This window comes from Pezoporus occidentalis, unplaced genomic scaffold, assembly GCF_034315485.1.
Source record: "Pezoporus occidentalis ecotype Australia unplaced genomic scaffold, CSIRO_AGI_Poc_V1 ctg49, whole genome shotgun sequence".
In the NCBI taxonomy this organism is placed as follows: Eukaryota; Metazoa; Chordata; class Aves; order Psittaciformes; family Psittacidae; genus Pezoporus; species Pezoporus occidentalis.
In genome coordinates, this window is record NW_026915824.1 from 1,790,624 (window position 1) to 1,811,526 (window position 20,903).

A 20,903-nucleotide genomic window follows, 5' to 3' on the forward strand; every position below is an offset into this window, starting at 1 on the left:
CAAGTCTGCCTGGGAAGCACAGGGATGGGTTTATCAAACAGTGCAAACCCTCCCAGGCAGCAGACTGTCACAGTTCGCAAGAGCAGGCTAGACACTGGCTTTGAGTACATTTTGTGTGCTGACACCTACAAGATGCTGGCTGGCTGGGTACACCTATGTACTAACGAAACATCCGCTAAGAAAGTGGGACTGTATTTCAGTTACAGCAAGAATTTAGCCCTCAGCTGTACAGTGGTATTTCATGTGTGCGGGTTGGTTTGTTCTTGTTGGATTTCCAGAGTGTTTTCTCTCTTCACATTATATCGTCTGCAAAAAAAGTGGAATGATTAGTGATTACACACATCCAGTGACACCGTCTAGTCTGCTTGTGAGTGCACACAGTGCAGTGTGAACCTCATTTTATAGTGTTTGCGCTGGAAGGCTGGTCCTTCTCTTCTTCTCGGTGTGATAATGTTCCCTAGTAGGAATGGCATTCACTTGACAGAATAGTTGCTTCCACACTGTCTAATTAACCCAGACTGCTCTTGGAACACCCCTAAGAATTCCAGGAATCATGAAAAAAAGGAACACTTACTAAAGTCACCAACAGAATTGGTCTCTTTTATCCCCTCTGCCTTGTCTGGCTGCATGATGCCTTTGGCACTTGGGGTGGTCAGCAAAGCAGCCTCCTGTGGCCCCTCTGCTCTGCTGGGACTTTCAGCTAGAAGACAAGTTAAGTTTGTTCTGTGCAGTGTGTCAGTGTCAGTCTTTGGTTCAAGCATCTTGTGCAGTTATACCATTTTGCTGGTTAGTCTAAACTTGGTTGGGTTTAAGACTTTGTTTTTTCTTTAAAGCTGAAATGAAAATGTGAAATGCATGCTCTGTTTTTTTTCTTCCTGCTAAACAAAAGGTTTTCAGGCAAGCCGGAGTCATGCTGATTGTAGATGGGGATTGCAGCATTTGGGTTCTGTAGCCTACACAACAAATGTAGCTGTAAAGTATTGTTACAGTGACTGCCATAGGTGTTTAAGAAATACCTTGAGTTTTATAACTGATGTTTCAGTTTAGTTACCCAGGCCCATGACTGTTGTATTTTTCCCTTTGATGTCAACATAGTACCAGTAAGCAAAACACACCTAATTTCATCTGAATTGATGCCGAGTGTTTGATTGGGATCAGAATACAACTATGGTTCACATGGCAGTTGAAAACCAGGGGATATTTGGTTTCTTGGATGCCTTACATTCTAAGGATGAACTCCTTTTGACAGAGCTTCTGTTTGCATTTTCCGTAGTAGAGGATGCGTGTTCTGAGCACATGGGTTTTCTCTTTCCCTTTTACCTTCACACCCCTCCCTCCCTCGCTTCCTTCCTTTCTCTCCCTTAAGCTCTGAAACAGTATGGAAACTGTTGGTAATACCTGTCTCTGTCCTTGTGCAATTTGTAACACAGAGTATGAGAACAGTGGGTATCTTCTTCCACTGAAGGGGAAGTGTGCTGTTGACTCCATATATGCACGTGTAGGCAGCCTCACTAAATGTCATGTGCCAAGTGAGTATTCTCCACTGGAGACATACAGATGTTGCTCTAGCTAGAAGTAAATGCACAGAATGATTTAGGGAACCTGAATCAGCCAGCCAGACTTCAAAGTAAACTTCTGAAGGTTAAGACTCTTGCCCTTTCCAAGCCTAATCCAAAGAATGTTTTGCCCACAAGCATAATATCTTACCAGGCCCACAGCAGAGCTGTTGTAGTCTTTACTGGATGAAGATGATAAGTTTGGGAATGCCTTTCAGTGAGTGCTGCAAAGAGCTCTTGAAGACAGGAAAACACTAGCTTTCTTACTTGTACAGATGGTGCAAGGAAGAGGGGGAAGGAGGGTGGGAGGTCTGGGAAGGAGACAAGCGTTCTGTTATCTGAGAATAATCAGAAATGAGTAGGTGGCAAGACCAAAGAAAGAATCTCGAGATCAGCACAAAGGAGATCAGCCAGGGCTGTAATTACGGTGATGTAAGTGAGAAGGATGAAATAGTGGGAGGGTTGTGTGGTGGGATGTTCAGAGGAAAGTAACGGAAGAGACATGCAAACAGAAATGATTTAAGATACTGTGAAAGTTTTGGGTGTGGGGCTTTTTTGTTGTTTTTTATGTCCATGAACACTTCAGCACATAACTGATTCTTAAGGTGAACCTCTCACCTGCTTTTTGGCTTGGCCATCATTTGACTAGTGATGAAGTGAAGGTGGTAGTGTTAAGTTGCCCCTCTTCCCAGGGTTGTACACAGCAGCTTCACTTCTTATGGCTTCACTGCTTAAGATTTATCTGAGTTCCACAATCTCCTCCAGCTGGCTGAATGGCCAGTTTGTAAAACACTTTAATATTAGGGTGCTTTAGGAATACCATGACCTGGTGCTCCATTCTTTGCTATATTATCCTGGGATACTCCAAGGCATGTCACCATTCTTGGAGAGTTGGGTAACTGTCCCCAGGCAGGATCTTGTTTTCAGTTGACATGGCCTAACACAATGTTTGATGTAACTTATTTGTTGCAAAAATAAGTTGTATTTATTCTCTCCTTTGAAATCAACCAAGAGTTGCGTAAGACCTGATAATGCTAAAAATTACTTTGGGAGAAGCCTGGAGGGAAGGGTAGGTGAGAAAATCTAAGATTAAGGACAATGTAGAAATTATCTGTTGTACACCTTTCAGAAGGGTGGTGTTTTCTTATTATTTTAAGCACAGCCTTCTAGAAGTCTTGCAAATGGGAGCAATTCTGTGTCAGAAGTGAAGATATTTTATTTCCTATCCAGTTTGACTTTTGGAAGGGAAAAAAGGCTGATTTTTTTTTAGCATCCCATGAGTATTTTTAAATCAGCAGGAAATAGAAGGGTTTTCATTAGCATGAAAACTTGTAATTGTTCTGCAACATGGAAATAGTTAACTTCCTATGACTTGCTACATACAGTAACTGTAAAAGACACATCATCTGACATAGGATAGGATGCAGTTGGGAAGTCCTCACAAGCTACATAATTTAACATTGTGTTTTGGCGTATCTTCAAGGGCTAAAAAGGGTGATAGAGAAGCTTAATGGACATTTAATGGACAATTGAAAACCTGTGAGATGTGTATTTGTGGCTTGCAAAATTCCATGACAACTGGCATTTAGATTAGCAAAGCTTTCAAAATGAGAAAACTTTTACTAACACTGATTTACACCAGAAGTACTTAAAAGGATCAGATTAAGACTGTTTAACTTTAAACAATGAATTGTCTGTAGAATATTTCAAACATCCTACATGGAAACTAGAGTCAAATTTCGGTGAAGAAGTGATTTTTGGATGGTGTTGTTACAAGCAATTTATGACTAGAATATCTTATTACTTAGAAATAAAATGGAGTGAAGCTGTGAAAGCAGACTGCCAAGTGGACCAATCTACAGCCAGAATACTGTGGAAAAGAACCATCTGATGACCGTGGTCATGGTTGACTATGGGTTTCTGGCCAGCATCCTAGAAAGGAGATGCAAAGAGGATGTGGTACCTTGCTGTCCGAGGCACATGCTTTCTAACGTGGCTTGTCCAGTGCTCTTGATGTTGCTGGAGTAGTTGAAAACAAAACAAACACTCCAGCTTTTTACATACCGCTTGACTGCTCAGAAGCTTTAAGCAGAGCCCCTGAAGGATGTGTGCAGAATTTGGTGTGTAAGAAAGAGAATTTGTGGTGCAGAGACATGTCCTGATTTGCTTTAAAACTTGTGTTTCCTGTGTGACCCATGTTTCTGTATTCCCTGTTTTGCCTATGCACGGTGGTCTTCAGCGTAGTCAAGGCGGACAGAAGGAACAGCAGAGAATTTGCTGGATTGAAACATTCAGATTTAATACTTCAGTTGACTTCAGCCTTTTTCAGATAGGCATTGAAATTTCCAAAGAAAAGTTATATAGCCCTCAGACAGGTCCTCTTCTGCAACTTAATTCCGATTGATCTTGCCACGATGAAAGATAGAAGACCTCTTTTTCAGGCTGACATCAGGAAAAACGTCAGAAGAGCAAACGTGAAGCACTGTTTGGGTGGCAGGTACAGAGGGGCACTGACACCTGCTGGGAGAGATGCGGCAGAGCAGACCGAGTTCTCCCTTTTCCCTTACCAACCTGGCGGAGGACCCTGGTGAAGTGCAGGAAGGAAGGAAGGAAGGGTATAAAAGCTATCTTGGGTGCAATCAGAGACTATAGGAGGGATAAGGGTAAGTCAGGGAAGGGGCAAAGCATAGGTTTTCTAAATGAAAAAACAGCAGAACACTTTCAACTAGACAATCAGCACAGATACAGGATTAGAGAAACAAGAATGTTTAAGTATTTACAAAGCAGGGGTGTAGCATAGTCAGCTATGAAGCAGGCCTTTAGCATTTCATGTTTTAAACTGGCACTGACAAAGGGCAAAAGTAGATAATTCAGCAGGTGAATGTCTAGGACCTGTTTCTTTTGTCAAAGATGCCGCAAAGTCAGAGATGCCTCATGGAGTTCGAATGCAGATACATTTACAAGTGATAAAAAAAACAACATACAGTGTCACTTCTGAGGGTTTAGCAGTAGGCGGCTTGGGCTAGAATGGAGGAACAGTGGGACGACTATTGTTCCAACTCTTCCTGTGGGATAGGGTGGGGACAGGGAGTTGACGGCTGGTGCACCATTCTTCTATGGATGAGAACGGTGTATTTTAGTGGATTTAGTAAACTCACCACTAGATTAAGACTTCTAAGGTCATGAGAAAAAATTCTGTTGAAACAAACTGTTTCATAAAGAAAGAGTAAGGTTCTGAAAGTGGCTTCATTCCCACTTGGAAGAAAACCTCGGCCTTTTAGCGTTCATCTCAGGTCTGTATTGCATTTTCATTCTTCAGTGTATTTACATGAAAAGCTTCAATATGAGAAAATGCTACTGCATTCCTGAACAGCTAGAGAACAAGTTGTTATGACACCCACTGGCAAAGTCTTTCCCATTTATTTCTGGAGACTAAGCTTGGTGAAATCCATCCTCTAATTCAACAGAATTGTATTTAAATGCAATTCTGTCAAAGCTGAGCAAACTCGAGCACTGACTTGTTTCTGTTTGACTCTTTTAGAGATTATGATTGGATTGATGAGGTCTTCTGATATACATGAATGCAAACCAGCCATCCTGAAGACAAAATCGACAAAACCGAACCAAAAAGCCTAAATTTGGTGATGCAAAGGTCACCGCTAATAGAGTGAACCTTCTCATACCAGTCCAGTTCTTTAATCGTCTACTTTAAGAGCTTCCACGCAAGTCTTGTTTCAAATCTTTAATCCTTTACCCACTTGTTAAGACTGTACCATATAAACAGATTTGAACATGTGCAGTGTGGAAAGTTGTACAAGTAAGGAGGCTCACAGCAGAGCCAGCTGAAGCACCATTGCCTAGGGAATTACATGTGAGGCTGACAGCCAGTTAGGATTTTAGTCTGACCTTTCAGGACATGAGCTTTCTGCTGTTAGTTCCAGCATTAGGAGCAAACGTGGGAAGCATTTGTGCAGAGAATATGCCATTGGCACTGGGGTGTTGTGTGTGAGCAGGGTTACATGCAACTGAGGGAAATGGTACCAGTGACCTCTCTGAATTAGTGTTCTTGCCACAGGTATCAGTAGAGCGGGAGCAGGGGGTAAGAAAACTAAGACAGCTTAACTGGGCAGAGAGACACAATTTCTGAAGTTGCTTCCTCCTTGCAAAAGTAAGATAAGTTTCCTCATTAATACTAGTTGCATCAGAATTAACCTTGTTCATTTTGAGAACTCCTTATCCTTCATCTTGGGGATACCCGACATTGCATGAGGTAAAACATTATTGCCAAAATACTGTGTAATAATCAGTTCTATGGTGTGTGCATTTCACTTGACACTAGGTGAGACCATGTTTTGATGAGTAGTTGGGTTTCTTCCCAAACATGTGTCTTTTGAGATACCCAACAGGAGGCTTATGTATTTCAGACCAGTAGAGATGACTTAATTGCATCAAAGTGAAGTTGAAGTGTTTGAATTCTGTAGCTGATCCTGTGTACTGCCATCTTACATGGGTAGTGTTGCTCTGTGATGTCTGTGTGTAGAAGAGCTGATGAAGCTCAAGAAGATATTTAGGCTACAGCTGAATTACCTTTGTTGCATGAAAGCAACTATTTAAATTATTCCATGTATTAGAAGATTTAAATGCTGAGATTGCCTTTCAAAGTACAGCATAAATTCTAACTAACCTGTGTCAGAAAAGATGATCTACAAAGGAAACTTCACCTATCTTATTTCTTTCTTTTGAAAGAATTTTCACTTCCTACTTTACCCCTGCCTCATGTCTTTTCTGTTGCAGCAGGTGAAAACTGAATTAGCAATTTCAGTGCCCCTAAAACTGATGCATCTTTGTAAGCAGCTCTCAGTCTATTAAAGAAATATTTTTTAAAATAGCCTTCTGAATATTTATTATATGTTGTGAGGATACAAAAAGAGGACAAGCCTGTTTCTTCCACCCTTGCAGATCACTTTTAGTATATTATTCCTCTTTAAGAAGCTGCTAGACATGGCTGCCTAGAGGTAATTCGTTTTTTATTATAAACATGGAACCTCTCTCCCCTCCCACCCCAACAGGAAAAACACGTCCTGGGTCTTCCAGCGGGATCATTTTAAAGATTGTAGCACAGTGATAGAGCTGCTAGTTTCATGCTGCCTACACTGGGGGCCTTTGATAAGAGCCACACCTGCTTTGGCACCACTGACTTCAGCTGCACAAAGCAGGAGCCCCGAAATATCTGGGATCTGGGCGTTTCCCATGCCGACACTAACATGCACTGGAAGAGGTCTATGCCTTATGGAAGAGAGGGCATTCCTGCTCTTCACTTAAGGCATCAAGCTTAGGCCAAACTAAGAGGTCATAATTTAGGACTCTAATTTAGGACTCCAGACTCCACGTATCAATGGAGAGGTATTTTCAGGGGTAGTTACTAAAACACTAGTGGATAGTGTTACTTGAGTCTCCATTCACAGTTACTAGCAATGGGCTGAGGCTAACAGTAGCAAGGGAGGGGAGGGAAACCAAGAAAACCAAGAAAAACTTACTACTGCCATGGCTTCAATATGACAGTATCTGTTACAGTGTTAGGGTACAATTTCATCTAATTTCTTTGGCAACAAAGGCAGCTTAAAAGGTTTCTTCTGCTGCCTGCTGGTATCCAGCTCAGGCTTTTTCCTGTTTCCCGTACATCTCTCATCCATGTGCTCTAAAAGCTTGTTGGACCCTGCAGCAAATCGGATTACTAAAATGACTGGGGTTTTGTTGGGAGGTAGTTTTTTGTTTAGAAGCAACAAAGGTTGTGGAGTGTTTGTTTTTGTTTGCCCAGGACATTTCAAGGATCTGGTTTAGGCTAACCCCACAAACCATGGCACAGCTGGGCAGGAAGAGGAGCAGACTGCAGTGCCAGCATCTATCTGCTTGCGCCTGAAACTCTCTCCAGCTCTGCTGCTAAAGAAAATACAAAGGGGCTTCACAAACTGTGTGAACTTTCCTGATAAATAATGACCTGGTTTTGCTACCCAAGTTTCTGGAACATTGGATAAACCCTGGCAGTAAGTTGAACATGTTCGTTATGGACTTCAAAAGAAAATGACAGTTTCAGCTACTGGGTCCCTGAATTTGCCATTTGTTTGAAGTATCTGGATTAAAAAACAGGTTTGGAGACTGACTTTAAAAAAAATAAATACATAAACCTGCCATTACTATATGTAGCCTTTTTTTTCTTTCTCTTGCTTCCTGTGAAGGATTATCTATCTCTTTTACTCTGTACTTACTACTGTACCAACCCAGATGCTCTTGACTTTCTTCCATAACTTCTTCCAAATAGCATGACCTGGATGAAGCTGCATAATCCTCTCCCTTGTTCTAGAAAAAGGGAGATGAGTTAAAGACTAGAGGAGGAGTACAAGGCCCTTGTGGACCCACCCTTCAATCCATCTCCTTCCCAAGTGTGGGGAGGACTTCTTATCCCCCTTTGATGCTCTTGCCCTCAGCCGTTGAGCCCAGACTTCTTAGGAGGCTTGTTTTTTACTGTAGTGATTCCCAAAATACAGTTTTATCACTTCAGTACTAAAGCTTTTCTTTTTACACTGAATTATTGTTGAATTTTATTTGTTTCTCGAGGTCTGCCCCCCCCCCCCCCCCCCCTTTCCTCCTGCAGTCAGATGTACACTGCAAATGGCACAGACAGTGCCTCCTATTGTGGCTCAGGCTCAAGACTTCACATATGTAAAATGTGACTTGCAGCACTTTCTTTGAAGCCTAACCACAGCCAGGGAGCTGTAATTGCAGTCTTTGATTGTGCCGACTTCACTTGTGGATTGGGCTTTGCTAGGGCATGCCTTGCTTGGCCAGACTTCAGCTACAGCCCCCCAGTGAAGCCTTAGATGTGGGAAGTCTTCAGTCTCCTTAGCACATGCCTGTGGTTTCTTGAAAAGAATCCCGATTTGACCTGGTTTATATCTGTAAGGCAACACCATCATCATTCGTATTTTTTAGGTATTATTTGGTTTATCAGCAGTAGAAGCAATTTCCAGTGTGCAGCCTTAATGTGCAGCTGGGGAAAGGCTGGGTTCTAGATGCTGCTTTCAGTATAGCTACTGTGTAATTTGCTGTACTGCAGTACTCACTTAGAAATAAAAGTATTTGGGGCTTCACTGTGCCTGTCCCCTCACAGAATTCCAGTAGTATCTGCAGGCTCTATTGGAGAAGGCATAATCAAGCACCAAGAGGGGCTACGGAAAGGAGGCAAGCGCTGCAAAAGCTGCCTTTGGATTGAGAAACAAGTGATGGCTGCTGCTTGAAAAGCTGAGGGCCAGAGCAAGGCCACGGTCGTTGTTTTAACCTCCTGACTTCAAAGACAGCTTGCTGGTAAGGGAAGGGGGGAGGAGGCAGGGAACCATCTCAACAGAAGAGCATTTCATTTCCTTCAGTGAAGTAGACATTCCTGGCTGCTAATGGGGAGTAGGTCTGAATCACATCGCTTGTATCAGACTGCTGTGAACTACTGGCCTGGCGCCTCAAGGCCATTCCTCAACAGGAAGCTGAATGTTTTCATGTAAGACTGAGAGGAAAACCTTCCCAGGAAGAGCAACCTGGACCAAACCTTTGAAAATCTGGGATGAAAAGGCACAGAATAAATATAAAGCTGCAGGGTGCTCTCCCCAGTGTTCCTCTGCTGTTTGCTTGGCCTCTCTTTCGTGCTCCTTGGAAAGGTAGAGCCCGTCACAGCTCTTTGATCCACACGTGTTACGGAGCACTGTGCTACTTTATGGAAAGTAAAAAAAAAAAAAAGACAGGAAGCTCAGAAGGCTTTTTTTAGTTGGGACTTGGGCCGGTTTTATGAGGAAATAGGAACTGAATTAGTCAATACAGACCACCTCTGTTGAAACCACTGGTTTGCCAGTGGACTTTCAGCTGTGATGTTTAAGAGGCCACAGTGGCTTTAAATGTTTTTCTGTGGCTACCAGCAGCAGGTGAAAATTATTCATTATGTATCAGGGATGGTGGCATTTGGGGGAGGGAAGAGTGTCCTTCAAATTAAAGCTATATATATGAATTTGTACTTGTTCCTTCCACTCAATCTGCAGCCAAACCTCTTCAATGTCCTTAGATTTCCACTAAAACAATAGTCATGTGGGTGGCCTCTGATGAGGAGTCAACTTATTTAGTAAGATTTTGGGGCCTCAGCTTGTGCTCACTAAAATCAAAGGGTCCAGAATCAGTTTTGGAGACTTTCTGTCCTCGAGTAGATTAGCCTGTGTAACTTCTTACTCAGGAGCTGTACTCAACCAGTACACTGGTTACACTCTTGCACAGGAGCTGCTGCAGATGGGAGGTGGGTGCCCAGTTATAAATGGCCCTGGTTTAAATACTGCTGCTGTAGTATTTGCTGATTAATTCTGCTTGGGGCTCTTACAAGCTCACGCAGTCTATCTATTAGTCTAACAGAAGTTTGACTCGTGGTTTAAACCATTTCTTCATAAACTTGTTCTGTCTTGCCTTGTGTGATTCGGGGTGCTGGCAGCGTGTCTTTGTGCGACAAAGCATTTTGTGTTTCTTCTGGTGAAAATTCACTCACCTTCCCCACTAGACTACATTCTTGTGCTAGTTTGGGTCATTTGCAAAAGCTCTGCTCATTGAACCTTCTACTTGTTTGGCAGCGGAGTACTACACGGAGGCCTAGAGGTTAACGTAGATTTCTTGAGATACCAATAATCCTGAGACCATTACTGGAGAGCATGTGTCCGCCCATGGAAAGCCGCCTGACTCATCAGACAGCCTTGGGTGGAGTCCCTCTTATAACCCAGTTGTCTGGGTCAGAAGGGCAGGGGTGATGGTTGAGTTAGCAATTGTGCAAGTCAGCTGATGTAACCCACAGACCTAGTGATGAAGAACTGTTCCTCTCTGGATGAGCAATACCTATTAGGCTTGCCCTGTTGACCTTTTCATATGCTGTAAGAACATAAAACCTTCCAAGATGCTAGTGAACTTTACTGCTAGGTAAGAGACCCATGGCTGTTACGCAACTGGGAGATGTTCCCTACCCCACTGAAGAGCAGAAAGACTCCTCCCCAGTTGTGGGGACACATGTTAGGGTCAGTGCTCACATAAGCCTCACCCACCACATTCCTCTAACCAGCTGCTTACAGAAGACAGCATTTCCTCAGGGAGCAGAGCTTGAAGCTCTGAAGTAGTTCAATTGACCTCAACCACTGTGGTATCAAGGCCTGCAAGGCCTGAGGATGTCTAGTTTTGTAACAGATATCTGGGTCACATGCTGTAGATAAATTAACTCCACTACAAAAGGGAATTTATTCTGCAGTATGCTGGATGTCTAAACAGCTTAAACCCCAGCTTTCTAGTTGGTGTGGATATCTATTTACAATTCTAAGTACACAAATATTCTTTCAGACTTCAAGCAAGAGCAAGTAGCAATACTCTCCCATTGCAGACGCACATTCCACTAATACAGCTGTGTCACAGAGTTACAGCCGGTTTGAAGGATTTAAACAGAAAAACTTCATATATTCTTTATCTCTCTCTTCCTCCCCCTCCCCGCTTCCCTGTAGGTGGGAAAAGAAATGCTTTCTCAACTTGCAAAGCAAAGGCGGCGACACCAGGACCCCTTCTGGAGATGGAAGCTTGTTAAACCCTAGGTGTGTCCTTCATCCACACAGACCACCCCCAAGGAGTCTGTCTAGGATGTCATTCACCCTGATGTCACTGCTAGAGACACTGAATCATAAAGACAATCACTGCCAAAATCCTTCACTATCACGAGGTCCAGCCCTGATATAAATAGAGCAAAATGAGCTCCTGGGTCAGCAGAGGAGCTTTTGTCTTTGCTCCACCTCTGCCTTGCACTCTTAAGCCCCATCTCATCTGTGTCCAAATCAAGTCAGCAAACAAAGTAGCATGGCTGTCTGCCTGCTTCAGCCAAAACAGTAACGTAGACCACAGCTGCCCCATACAGCACATCGAGGAATGGAATTTTGCCTGGACCAGGATGACACACTCAACCTTCTTTTTATTTAATGGTGCGACAGGATCAATTTTGGTTTTAGCTTTTTTTAAGAAACTTGAATGCTTTTATATTTTAACTTTTAGTTTGTAATTTCTTTGGTGTATATTTTACTAGGTATGAGCTTTTAAACAAGTGTCAGAAATCTGAAATACTTTTTAAATAAAAGGAGGTTTTCTTTTTTTGTTTTCTTTTTTGTTTGGGGTTTTTTTTTTCTGCCAGAGGAAAAACTGTATGGAAAAAAAAAAAAAAAGGTGGCTTTTTGTTAAACTATTTGTAACAAATAGCGGCCTCTTCTCAGTCTATATAATACAGTGTCCTATAGAACTAAATAAATGTAACAACACTCCGCTGGTCAGTAGACATGTTAGTCTTGCATCATCTACTTTGTAAACATAAGCAATACATCCAGCAAATCTGACTGCAGTGAGTTCTCCTTCTCACCCATTCCCCTTCTCCTTGTAAAAAGCCCAGCACTTGAATTATTACTTCAATCGTTCTGTATTTGTATCTGTTTTTGTTAGCCTGTTAGTGGGATTTTATGCCAGTTGTTGAAATGAGCATTGATGTACCCATTTTTTAAAATAGTAAGGCACAGCCTTTGCCAAAAATACTGTCAACCTTTTTTTTTTTTTTTTTGTCATTCCAGTTTGAGTTAATGTGCTGAGCATTTGTTTTTTAATAAAAGCTTTGTAATAAAACTGAAGTCAATTGCCTGGCTTAACATAAATGAGAGTGGCTTGCACCGGCATCCCACAAAGGTAGAGGTGAGGACAGGAAGGCACAGTCACTTCTAAAGCTGAAGACTTTTGGATCAGTGTTCCCCTGTAGGAAATGCAATGTGTGTTTGGCTGTTTGCTCACCTGAAGTAAGGTCGTCCTGGAAAATGACTTTTTCTTCCTAAAAAGAGCAGAAGTCTCTTATTTTCATACCAGGAGTAAGAAATGGGCAGACTCAGTGCTCCCTTATGCTTCTCAGGTAGATTTGGTCCAAGTGGGAAGTACCAGGGCTGATGATCTCTTCCTCTACCTTCAGTTTCCTACTAAAGCCTTAGTGAACACGCAGCAGCGGTTCTAAGATGATGATTTGGAATATGGATTCCCTCCTTTCTGGCTGCAGTCCATTCCCACACAAGGGGTAGGAGCCTACAGTTGGCTGCATAAATTATCTTGCAGTCGGGGAACTGGAACTGGCTGCAGAGGGCCTCATTTCACAGTGTCAGATCCAGAGTTGGCATGGTCTGCCCCACTGCCAGTGGTGCCTGTGAGACATTCCTGCAATAGTAAGCAGCTCCTCTGCACGCTTCAAAACTGAAAATGCAGGCTTTTGAGTCTTTCAAGCCCCAAATGCTACCAGCAACCTTTCTGACACCTTTCCTGTTTTGTTCAGGGACTGGAATTCCACAGCTCTGAAACCAGACACAGATGCCTGACCCCTACTAAAAAGAGTTAAAAAAAAAAACCAGTGCAGCCATAGATAAATTCCTCCAATGGTTTGTGAGCAGCACTGCAAAATAAACATTATGAACTGCACATTGAATCAGCATACTTTGTATTCTAGCTCCTGAATCTTGTTAGGTGTGAGAGTGCAGTCAAGCTTGAGCTACAAGAAATGACATAGGTGAGTTACAGCACAGGGAAGCTTTGTGATTACATTGTTTACACCTGATCCTTAAACTCTGTTGCATAAGAAACATCATAATTAAAAATGTTATAAAACAGCTTCCTCTCAAAACAGCATGCACTGCATACAACCCCAGCTGTAAGAATGTAACCAGCATATTAGTTCTTGCAATATTTATTTCTAGCAACTAGTGATTATGTTAAAAAAAAAGCAAAACAAGTGACCAGACAAGGGAATGCACTCAGATGGCAGGAGAAAAGGCCTCTGAGAGAACAGCAATTGTATACTGGAGTTTTGCAAGACTTGGCTACATTTCCATTCCAGTCATTTACCCCAGCCTTTGCTGGAAACCTGTTTGGTTTTCAGTTTGGGGTTTGGTTTTGGTTTTGAAAGGAAAAAAAAGCAAGTACTTTAGTGCAGTAATTGTTCTAAATCAAGGATTACTGCAGTGAGTTCTCTAAATTAAATGTTCCAAAGATACCAGTTCTTTTTAAAACTTAAACACGACTACTTTATTTAGATTTTTTAATGGCAATTTAAAAAGCCACTTACCCATTTTGCAAAAAAAATTGCTCCCAATAGAGGTGTCAGCATTATGTAGCACGTTGTCCCAAACACACTATGTAGTGAACAGCTGCCTGTCTTAAGGACGAAAGGTCTTTCAGCTCTAATAGTCAAGGAGAAAAAGAATTCAAGAGCCAAAAATAACATCTCTGCTGTTAACATACAGTGAGCAAGCACCATGTGTTGGGCTCATTCATAGATCAAAGACCTTTCACATACAGCAACTGTGGGAAAGGGTAATATGCAAGGCTTAGGATGCTCCCATGAGACCACCTGAAAGAGTGACCATGCTATCCTGGAATACCCTCTGTGACTCGGGCTGGTGTCCGCTCCTGCCCCCCACTGTTAACTGGCGTTTGTTCCTGCAGGACCAAAAGAGCAAATTGACCTGGGCCCTCAATTGTAGCACACCAGCTTGTCAGTGGAAACGGATGAGCTGGTAAAAATGGCCTAGTGATGATGGTGTTATCCTGGCAGGAAGACTAGGTTTAAATCCTTGTGATATGGAATAAATTATTCCAGGTCAGACTCAAAACACCACCTCAATTCCTGATGTGCAATTTAGGTAGAAGTCAGCATCAAACCACATCTCTTGTGTGCCTGTATTTCCCACAGAAAATGTCTTTAAGGATTTAAATGCTCCTACTTAATAGTTGAGTTAATTATCCAGACGCTTCTGTACAAGCATTTATAAACCCACTCTCTCTCTCCATGCTTCATTCCTTGCATGCACCAGAACCAGTTCACAGTACAGGTAGTCCCATTCATAAACACAGGATCTCCTAGCCTTGTAGCTAGAAAACCTTCCCCCTCCCCTCAGTGAGAAAACAGCAAAGAGCAAAGACACAGAACAGGGCAGTTGAGCCCGGATTATTTACAGCTAATCAGGCCAACATCACAGGATGGTCTGGCTCCTCAGGCTTCTGGATCAACTGGACCAGAGCCATTTCCCCTCTGTTACATAAAAGAACAATGCTTCAGGCTAACTTTGGCTTCTTTACACCGCAAGTGATGACAGATTCACTAGTTGTGCTTATAGGGACTCACCAGTTCTAGAGAATTATCTTCTGTTGTAGCTTCCACTTTGTCTTACCCAGTAGAAAAGGCAGTAAATTAGTTGCACAAGTGATATCTCAGTGGTTAGGTCAATTTGCAGCAAATGTGGGACCTTAAGGACCCAATCCTTGCTCCAGGCTGTAGGACAGCAGAATCTGGAGCGTCAGTTTTCTGCACTCCTTTGAAACTGCTACAGTGCACAAGGCTTTGAAGCAACCATTCCATTTCCTGATGGCCTCCTGCTCCAACTGATCTTCATGGTGGCTAATTAGGCTAAAGCAAGCCAGCAGAAAATGAAGGACACTGCAGAGACTAAGAAATGCCCACTAACCTCTCCAGTAACACAACTGCAGTTTGTTCCCTTGCATTCACAAGGGGGCTAAAAGCCAGGAAGCCTCTTCTCCAGCATAAGGACCTAACACAAAGCAGGAAAGAAGGGGGGAAAGAAGTGACTCCACAAATAGCCAGAAGCCTGTCAGCTATGAACACATTTCTTAAGTCAGGTCAGTAACAAAACTACTGGGCTAAGAAGTTAGCCAAAAGGAGAGCAGCTCTAATAGGGAAATGGTCTGCTGTAACACAGAAGTTCTGAGATAAAGCCAAAACGATGCTTCCAAGATGAAACTAGACAGTGTGCTCCAGCACATTCATTTTTCCACATAACAGGCTAGGGAGAGAGCCTCTGGATTAATGTATTAAATTTATCCTGTGAATCTCCTCACAGATACACAGATCAGCTTTAGAAAGCAAGCAAGCAAACAAGCATCTGCTGCCCCAGGAAAAGGGACATGTCTGCCAGAAATATGCGACGTGAACCTCTTAACCACCAGCTTTCAGCCAGGTCAAAGCAAGGCCTGAAAGTCTGGTCCCCATCCTTTCAGATACTCATACCCTTAGGCCATGTGCTTTTAATGATGTGTTCTCTCTGGGTGGCACACTCCTCCTGCAACGACTTCACTGAGCCACAGAAGCAACATGTGCTTGGCTGGGGTAACAGTCACTTTCTTACCTGGTCTGGGATACACATGAACCAGCAGAGCTAGGAGTAAAATTTCCATCTGCCTCAAACCACAAGAGCAATTCACCCAAGAACTGGTCTGTCCTGTTCACTGCTGAGAAAGGTAGCTACAACAAAATAAAATCTCCAGCAGAATAGAATAAGATACTCCACAATTTAATGGTGGTCAAGATGCTTGGAGAGCAGCTGTCTGAATTTGGAGGAATTTCCTACAGCTAAGTGGCTGAAAAATCCTGCAGGATAACAATTAGGCTGAGGTAGGACCATCTCTGTGTCTTCTTTTAAGACACAGAGAATAAGCCACAGAAAAATGGACTCTGATCTTGACAAAGAAAATGCTATATAAGAGCTAGTTCTCAGCACCTGCCTGTGACAGTGCAGTGCTGGGTAACAGAAGAGACAACACACACTAGAAATGGCAGTGGCTATATCCCTTGACTGAGATGAAGTTTCAAAGCCTAAGATGGACAAGATTCTTAATATCTAGTTGTTGTTTATGCTACCTTGAAATATGTTTCCATCTTACTCTTATGTGCAATGTTTTGTCACGACTAACATCACCAGCAGCAACTTCTTCCTCTCCACTCAATCCTAAATTAGATAGGCACTAATCGTATTTCCAAACATGCCACTGTTTCCCACTGAAACCTGCTAGCTCAAACTCTTCATACAATGTCCTGAAACAACTCACAAGCAGAACACCTTAATCTAAAGTCCCTCAACAAATTTAAGAATGAGTGGTTTTAATCACTGTTTGAAAATTGAGACTTTACAAGGAAGATTTTGACTATGGCCTAAAGCCTGCAAAGTTCTTCAGAGTATACATTAATTGGGGTTGAAGGATTCTTGCTAACTCCTATCTTGAAATCATTCTATTCAAAGGTATCTAACACATGCTGGATTTCCAGCTGCCATGTACAACACCAAACTTTTGTTACTTCTCTCTCTAGTCCTCAGCAGATGCAGCAGCTTCTCCAAAAAAACTTCCTTCCATGCAGAAGGCAGAAAAAGTGTCTCTCTTTCCCTACCAGTAGCCAAAAATATACATGGAATATTAGTTAAAAGAAAGCAAGCTTTGTGGGCAAGCAAGCATTAGCAAACTGCTATACTTAAATCTGAATAACCTGCTGTAAGGGCACTGCTTTTGTTTAGACTGATTTATCCATTTAGATTGCTTTTTAGATTTTAATTCCCAATTTCAATATAAATAAGTTGTAATTTGAGCTAGGTGCCTGTGGGTTTGCACTACTCATAACAGGAATTAAAATGACATTCTAAGTCAAACTGATACTAGCCATAGCTAAGCCCAGTCTTATCTGACACTCAAACTGTTCATTCCCTAAAAACATAATAAAAGCCATTTTTCAAGAATCACAGCCCTTATTGGAAACTTCCCTCCTTGTAATGTTAGCTGCTGTCGTAGAAAAGCTCTGCCTTTTGCCCAAAAACAGCCTTTGGGTGAAGATTGTGCCTACTGTATGATCATTTGACATATTCATCACCATTTGCTATTATTCTTCCCTTCCATCAACTTGCTACTTTAAACGTCACATGTCAATAGGCTAAGCAACATTTTCAGCTCTAAGCCTATGCAAATAATCTTTAGAGGATAACTCTGCCCTTGAGGTAAACTTATATGCTCATCTTTTATTCTAAGACAACCAAATGTCCTTACAAATTTAGATCCAAGTAACAATACTGGCTTCAGTTCATAGATTTGCCAGTTTAGCATCAAGTTAGGCAACAATAGCTTTCAGTCCTAGCCAAAAATAAAATGCCAAGTCTTTAAGAAAGGCTTCTTCCTTAGTTCCAATTGACGCTTTTGTTTAAAGAAATAAAAAAGATTGTATCAGGAAAACCACTTATGTGAAATTAACAGCATCTTTCCCTCCCCCTCCAATATTCTCTCTCCTTTTTAAAATAAAAATTTACCACTTTAAAAACTTCATCTAATACTGAAGAAATTAATTTCACCAAGTATCTTCTGTCTCCTACTCTATAAACCAAGCTATTAAAATGCTTATCATAGATCTCACTCTTCACAGACACTGCCGTTCTCCTAAAAGCACCCTGAATGGGTTTAGAATCCACAGCCTCATTCAAATCAGCTCTTTCAATGAAGTATTTCCCTGTAGCCCACTTCACCCACACTCAGACGACTCAAACAAGTTTTTCAGGCACATAACACATTATTTGGGTGCCCAACTTTCACTGCTGGTTCTTTGACACTAATGTCATGATAGCACCCAGAAATCAATCTACAAACAGTTGTGATAACCCTCTGGCTCAAATGAAAGTGAAGCAGGCGTATGAAGAATCAGGAGGCAGTATTTTTTTTCCTGACAGAAGCATAGACTGATGGCTACTGTCTGAAATTACTAATTAGCAGCATGAGCAAAGTTTTGTCTTGCAACTGATTCTGTTCAAGTAGATAAACAGCAAACATAAGAGGGAAAGGCTGAAAACTGGTGCTTGCTTTCGCATTCTCTCAGGAACTGAATGGGGGGTGGGAGAACTTGTCATTAAAATCCACACCAGTTCTCTTCTAATATTCCCCACTCTTTGGCAAATGAAGTTCAAGATTTAATAAAACTAGGACCTCCAAAATCAAACTCTTCCATTAATACTACTTGAGAGGCATTTTAGTGCCGAAAAGAAATCACTGGAAGATGAGATACCTCACCTGCTTAGACATCCTGCAAAACATCACCAGGCTTCCAACTGAAACAAAGGCTTTTAGAAATCTCAGCCTAAATTGCAAAGACAAATTGCTACATCAGCTGTAAGGAACCCACTAGCCCTCTTGTAGTCTTCAGAGAAATAAGGACTTCAAGCAGTTGTCAGAAACATTTTACCTTTTACAACCTCTTTATAGAGGAAAACCTACAGCTAAAAAGGCCTGTGAAATATAAATGCAGTATATCTTATACCTACTTACGCTTGCCAGCTTTGCTGGATTCAAACCAGCACGTCTCAAGTTAACGCGAAGTAGTTAAGATTCAGAATTGAAGTGAGGGCTTCCAGTGGCTGCAGTACTCCAATCCAGCTCAGGGCATCACTGCATGCTGAGGAGTCAGTGATTAGAGTGGTTCCTTCATCAGATCATAGACCATTATGTTAAGTATGCAGGCCCTGCTACCACCAGAGCAGGGAAATCTCGGCCTGTAATCAAAACCCACATATTGTAAATGTGTGGTTTTATCAATTCCTGTTGCACAAATGTTTAATAGATCTATTTGAGTATGCAAGGATAATTAAGAAAAAAAAAAAAAAAGATGAATTTTATTTGGTGCTAAATTCACCACATGTAAATTCCAGCTGTTTACTGCAGACCTACCACCAAGCATACGCTTCTTCCCACGGCTCATCAGAAAGCCTCTCACTGGCGAAAGTGGTTAATCCACAAGATTTTTGTTGCTGAAGCCAAGACTCCAAATGGGGGCTTTAGGTTACTAATGACAAAAATTTTGCATTCTTTAACTAGTGAGTACTGTAAGGGTTTGTCCATTTACAGAAAACCACCCTAGAAGTGGTTGCTGGCAGAGAAACAGGACCAGAATAGAAGAAGTTGTTACCAGGCAGGACTGAGATGCACCAAGCAAAGCAGCAGTGAACAGGCTAGGAAAAAATCCTGTTATCTGGCAGCATGAAACAGCCAAAGTAAGCGACAAGTTCCTTAGTGCCCGCCAAGAAAAAGCCTTGTGCTAAAATATCCTCCTATGCCCTGGCCAACTTACAGCATCTGACCCAAGGCTGGAAACAAAACTTGGCCTTATGCCTCATTTTGATGCCTCATGCCACCACATGACAAAAGAAACAGCTCCTTTAATAACTAGGTTTAGTGCTTTGTATTATTCCTACCCCAGAAGCAACCAAAACATCCAGCCAGCATTAGAGCTTTATGGTGCTGGTTTCTCTGCAAAGAATGCACTGCTGCAAGTTATTTGCAATTTATAGAAAACCAAATAGAAAACCTCTAAGGGAATAGAAGAGTGAACAAGTGTAAATCTGCTCCATGGGCACACAAACCTAAATCTGATTAATATATTATCAGTAACAACCCCAGACCTCATTACATACTGTTCTGTGATCACACACATTTAACTTAGGACTCTGCGTAGCACTGCATTTATAAATGCAAAAGTATACTGGATAGCAAATGGTACATAAAAAGGGATTCCAGTTTTCATGTGAACTTTCGAGAAGATCATAAAATTCAAGACAGGTCATTCTACAAATCATCTTTAAAATTACCAGGTTGCGCCTCTACTTAACCCCTCTCTAACAGAATTCAGCAGAAGCACTTCCCTTTGGCTGTGAACAATAGGAAAAGCTGCTGAAGGAAGATATAACATGAAAAGATCTAGCTCTGAAAATAATCACAGCATCTGCTTTTGCTCCTGGTCTCAGCTCTTCCAGAAAGCACAGGGAAATAGGCATCATTCAGGACAGTTTTATAATTGCTTATGAGGTTGCATAAGTGTAGTGAATAAAAAACCTGAGATATGGGTCACTGCTGTGGTACTAGTTAGAAAAATAAGAATATAGCACTGTAGCTACAGGCACAAGAAGACTCTTGCCTCTCTTGAAAAAATTAACTTCAAAACTGTCAGCAGTAAATTTTCAGGGAAAGTTGGGAACTACAAACTATAAAAGCAGCCACTTGGTACTGTAAAATGGCTTTCTCTAGATATAAGAATAACAAACATGCACCAATCTTTGGCAATTATGTGTTAATAACTTAAAAGTTCATAGTCTGAACATTTGCAATAACCATCATATACATATATTAAAATGGACACAGGCTTGAAGAGCAATACTCTGAGATATGGAAAGCATTTTGTATCCCGTGATGCTACACACTGGATGCTTTCAAAAAGAATTCACTAGAGAACAGCAAGCATCTGTACTTTCACAGAAGTTCTATCTCTTGGAAAGGAAAAGAATTTTTCATGAAGTAAAATAAGTCAGTATCAGCAGAAACAGCACGTTTCATGTCCTCATGGTTGATACTCTTCCTCTTTTGGGGAGGCAATCTGGAAACACATCTTTTTCAGATGCCTTTCTCTTT

General features: G+C 41.7%; 1 protein-coding gene and 1 long non-coding RNA gene across 7 annotated transcripts in view; one reads left to right on the forward strand and one right to left on the reverse strand.

Annotated features, from left to right (window-relative positions):
* Positions 1-11,766, forward strand: part of LEF1 (lymphoid enhancer binding factor 1) — a 69,798-nt gene extending 58,032 nt beyond the window's left edge. For 5 of the 6 annotated variants that reach the window (XM_062636673.1, XM_062636669.1, XM_062636672.1 and 2 more), the window contains one exon: positions 11,120-11,766. In XM_062636673.1, the coding sequence (XP_062492657.1) occupies positions 11,120-11,199 (80 nt within the window). In that variant the 3' untranslated portion in view covers positions 11,200-11,766. Of the gene's footprint in view, positions 1-7,374; positions 8,950-11,119 lie in introns of those variants that run through there. The other variant, XM_062636670.1, reaches the window with a different exon arrangement.
* On the reverse strand, positions 7,825-16,009 carry LOC134173020 (uncharacterized). Its single transcript, XR_009968100.1, has 2 exons — positions 13,747-16,009; positions 7,825-7,913 (listed from the first exon to the last, which is right to left on the reverse strand). It is a non-coding gene; the product is annotated as an uncharacterized LOC134173020 (long non-coding RNA).
* Positions 16,010-20,903: the final 4,894 nt, after the last annotated feature.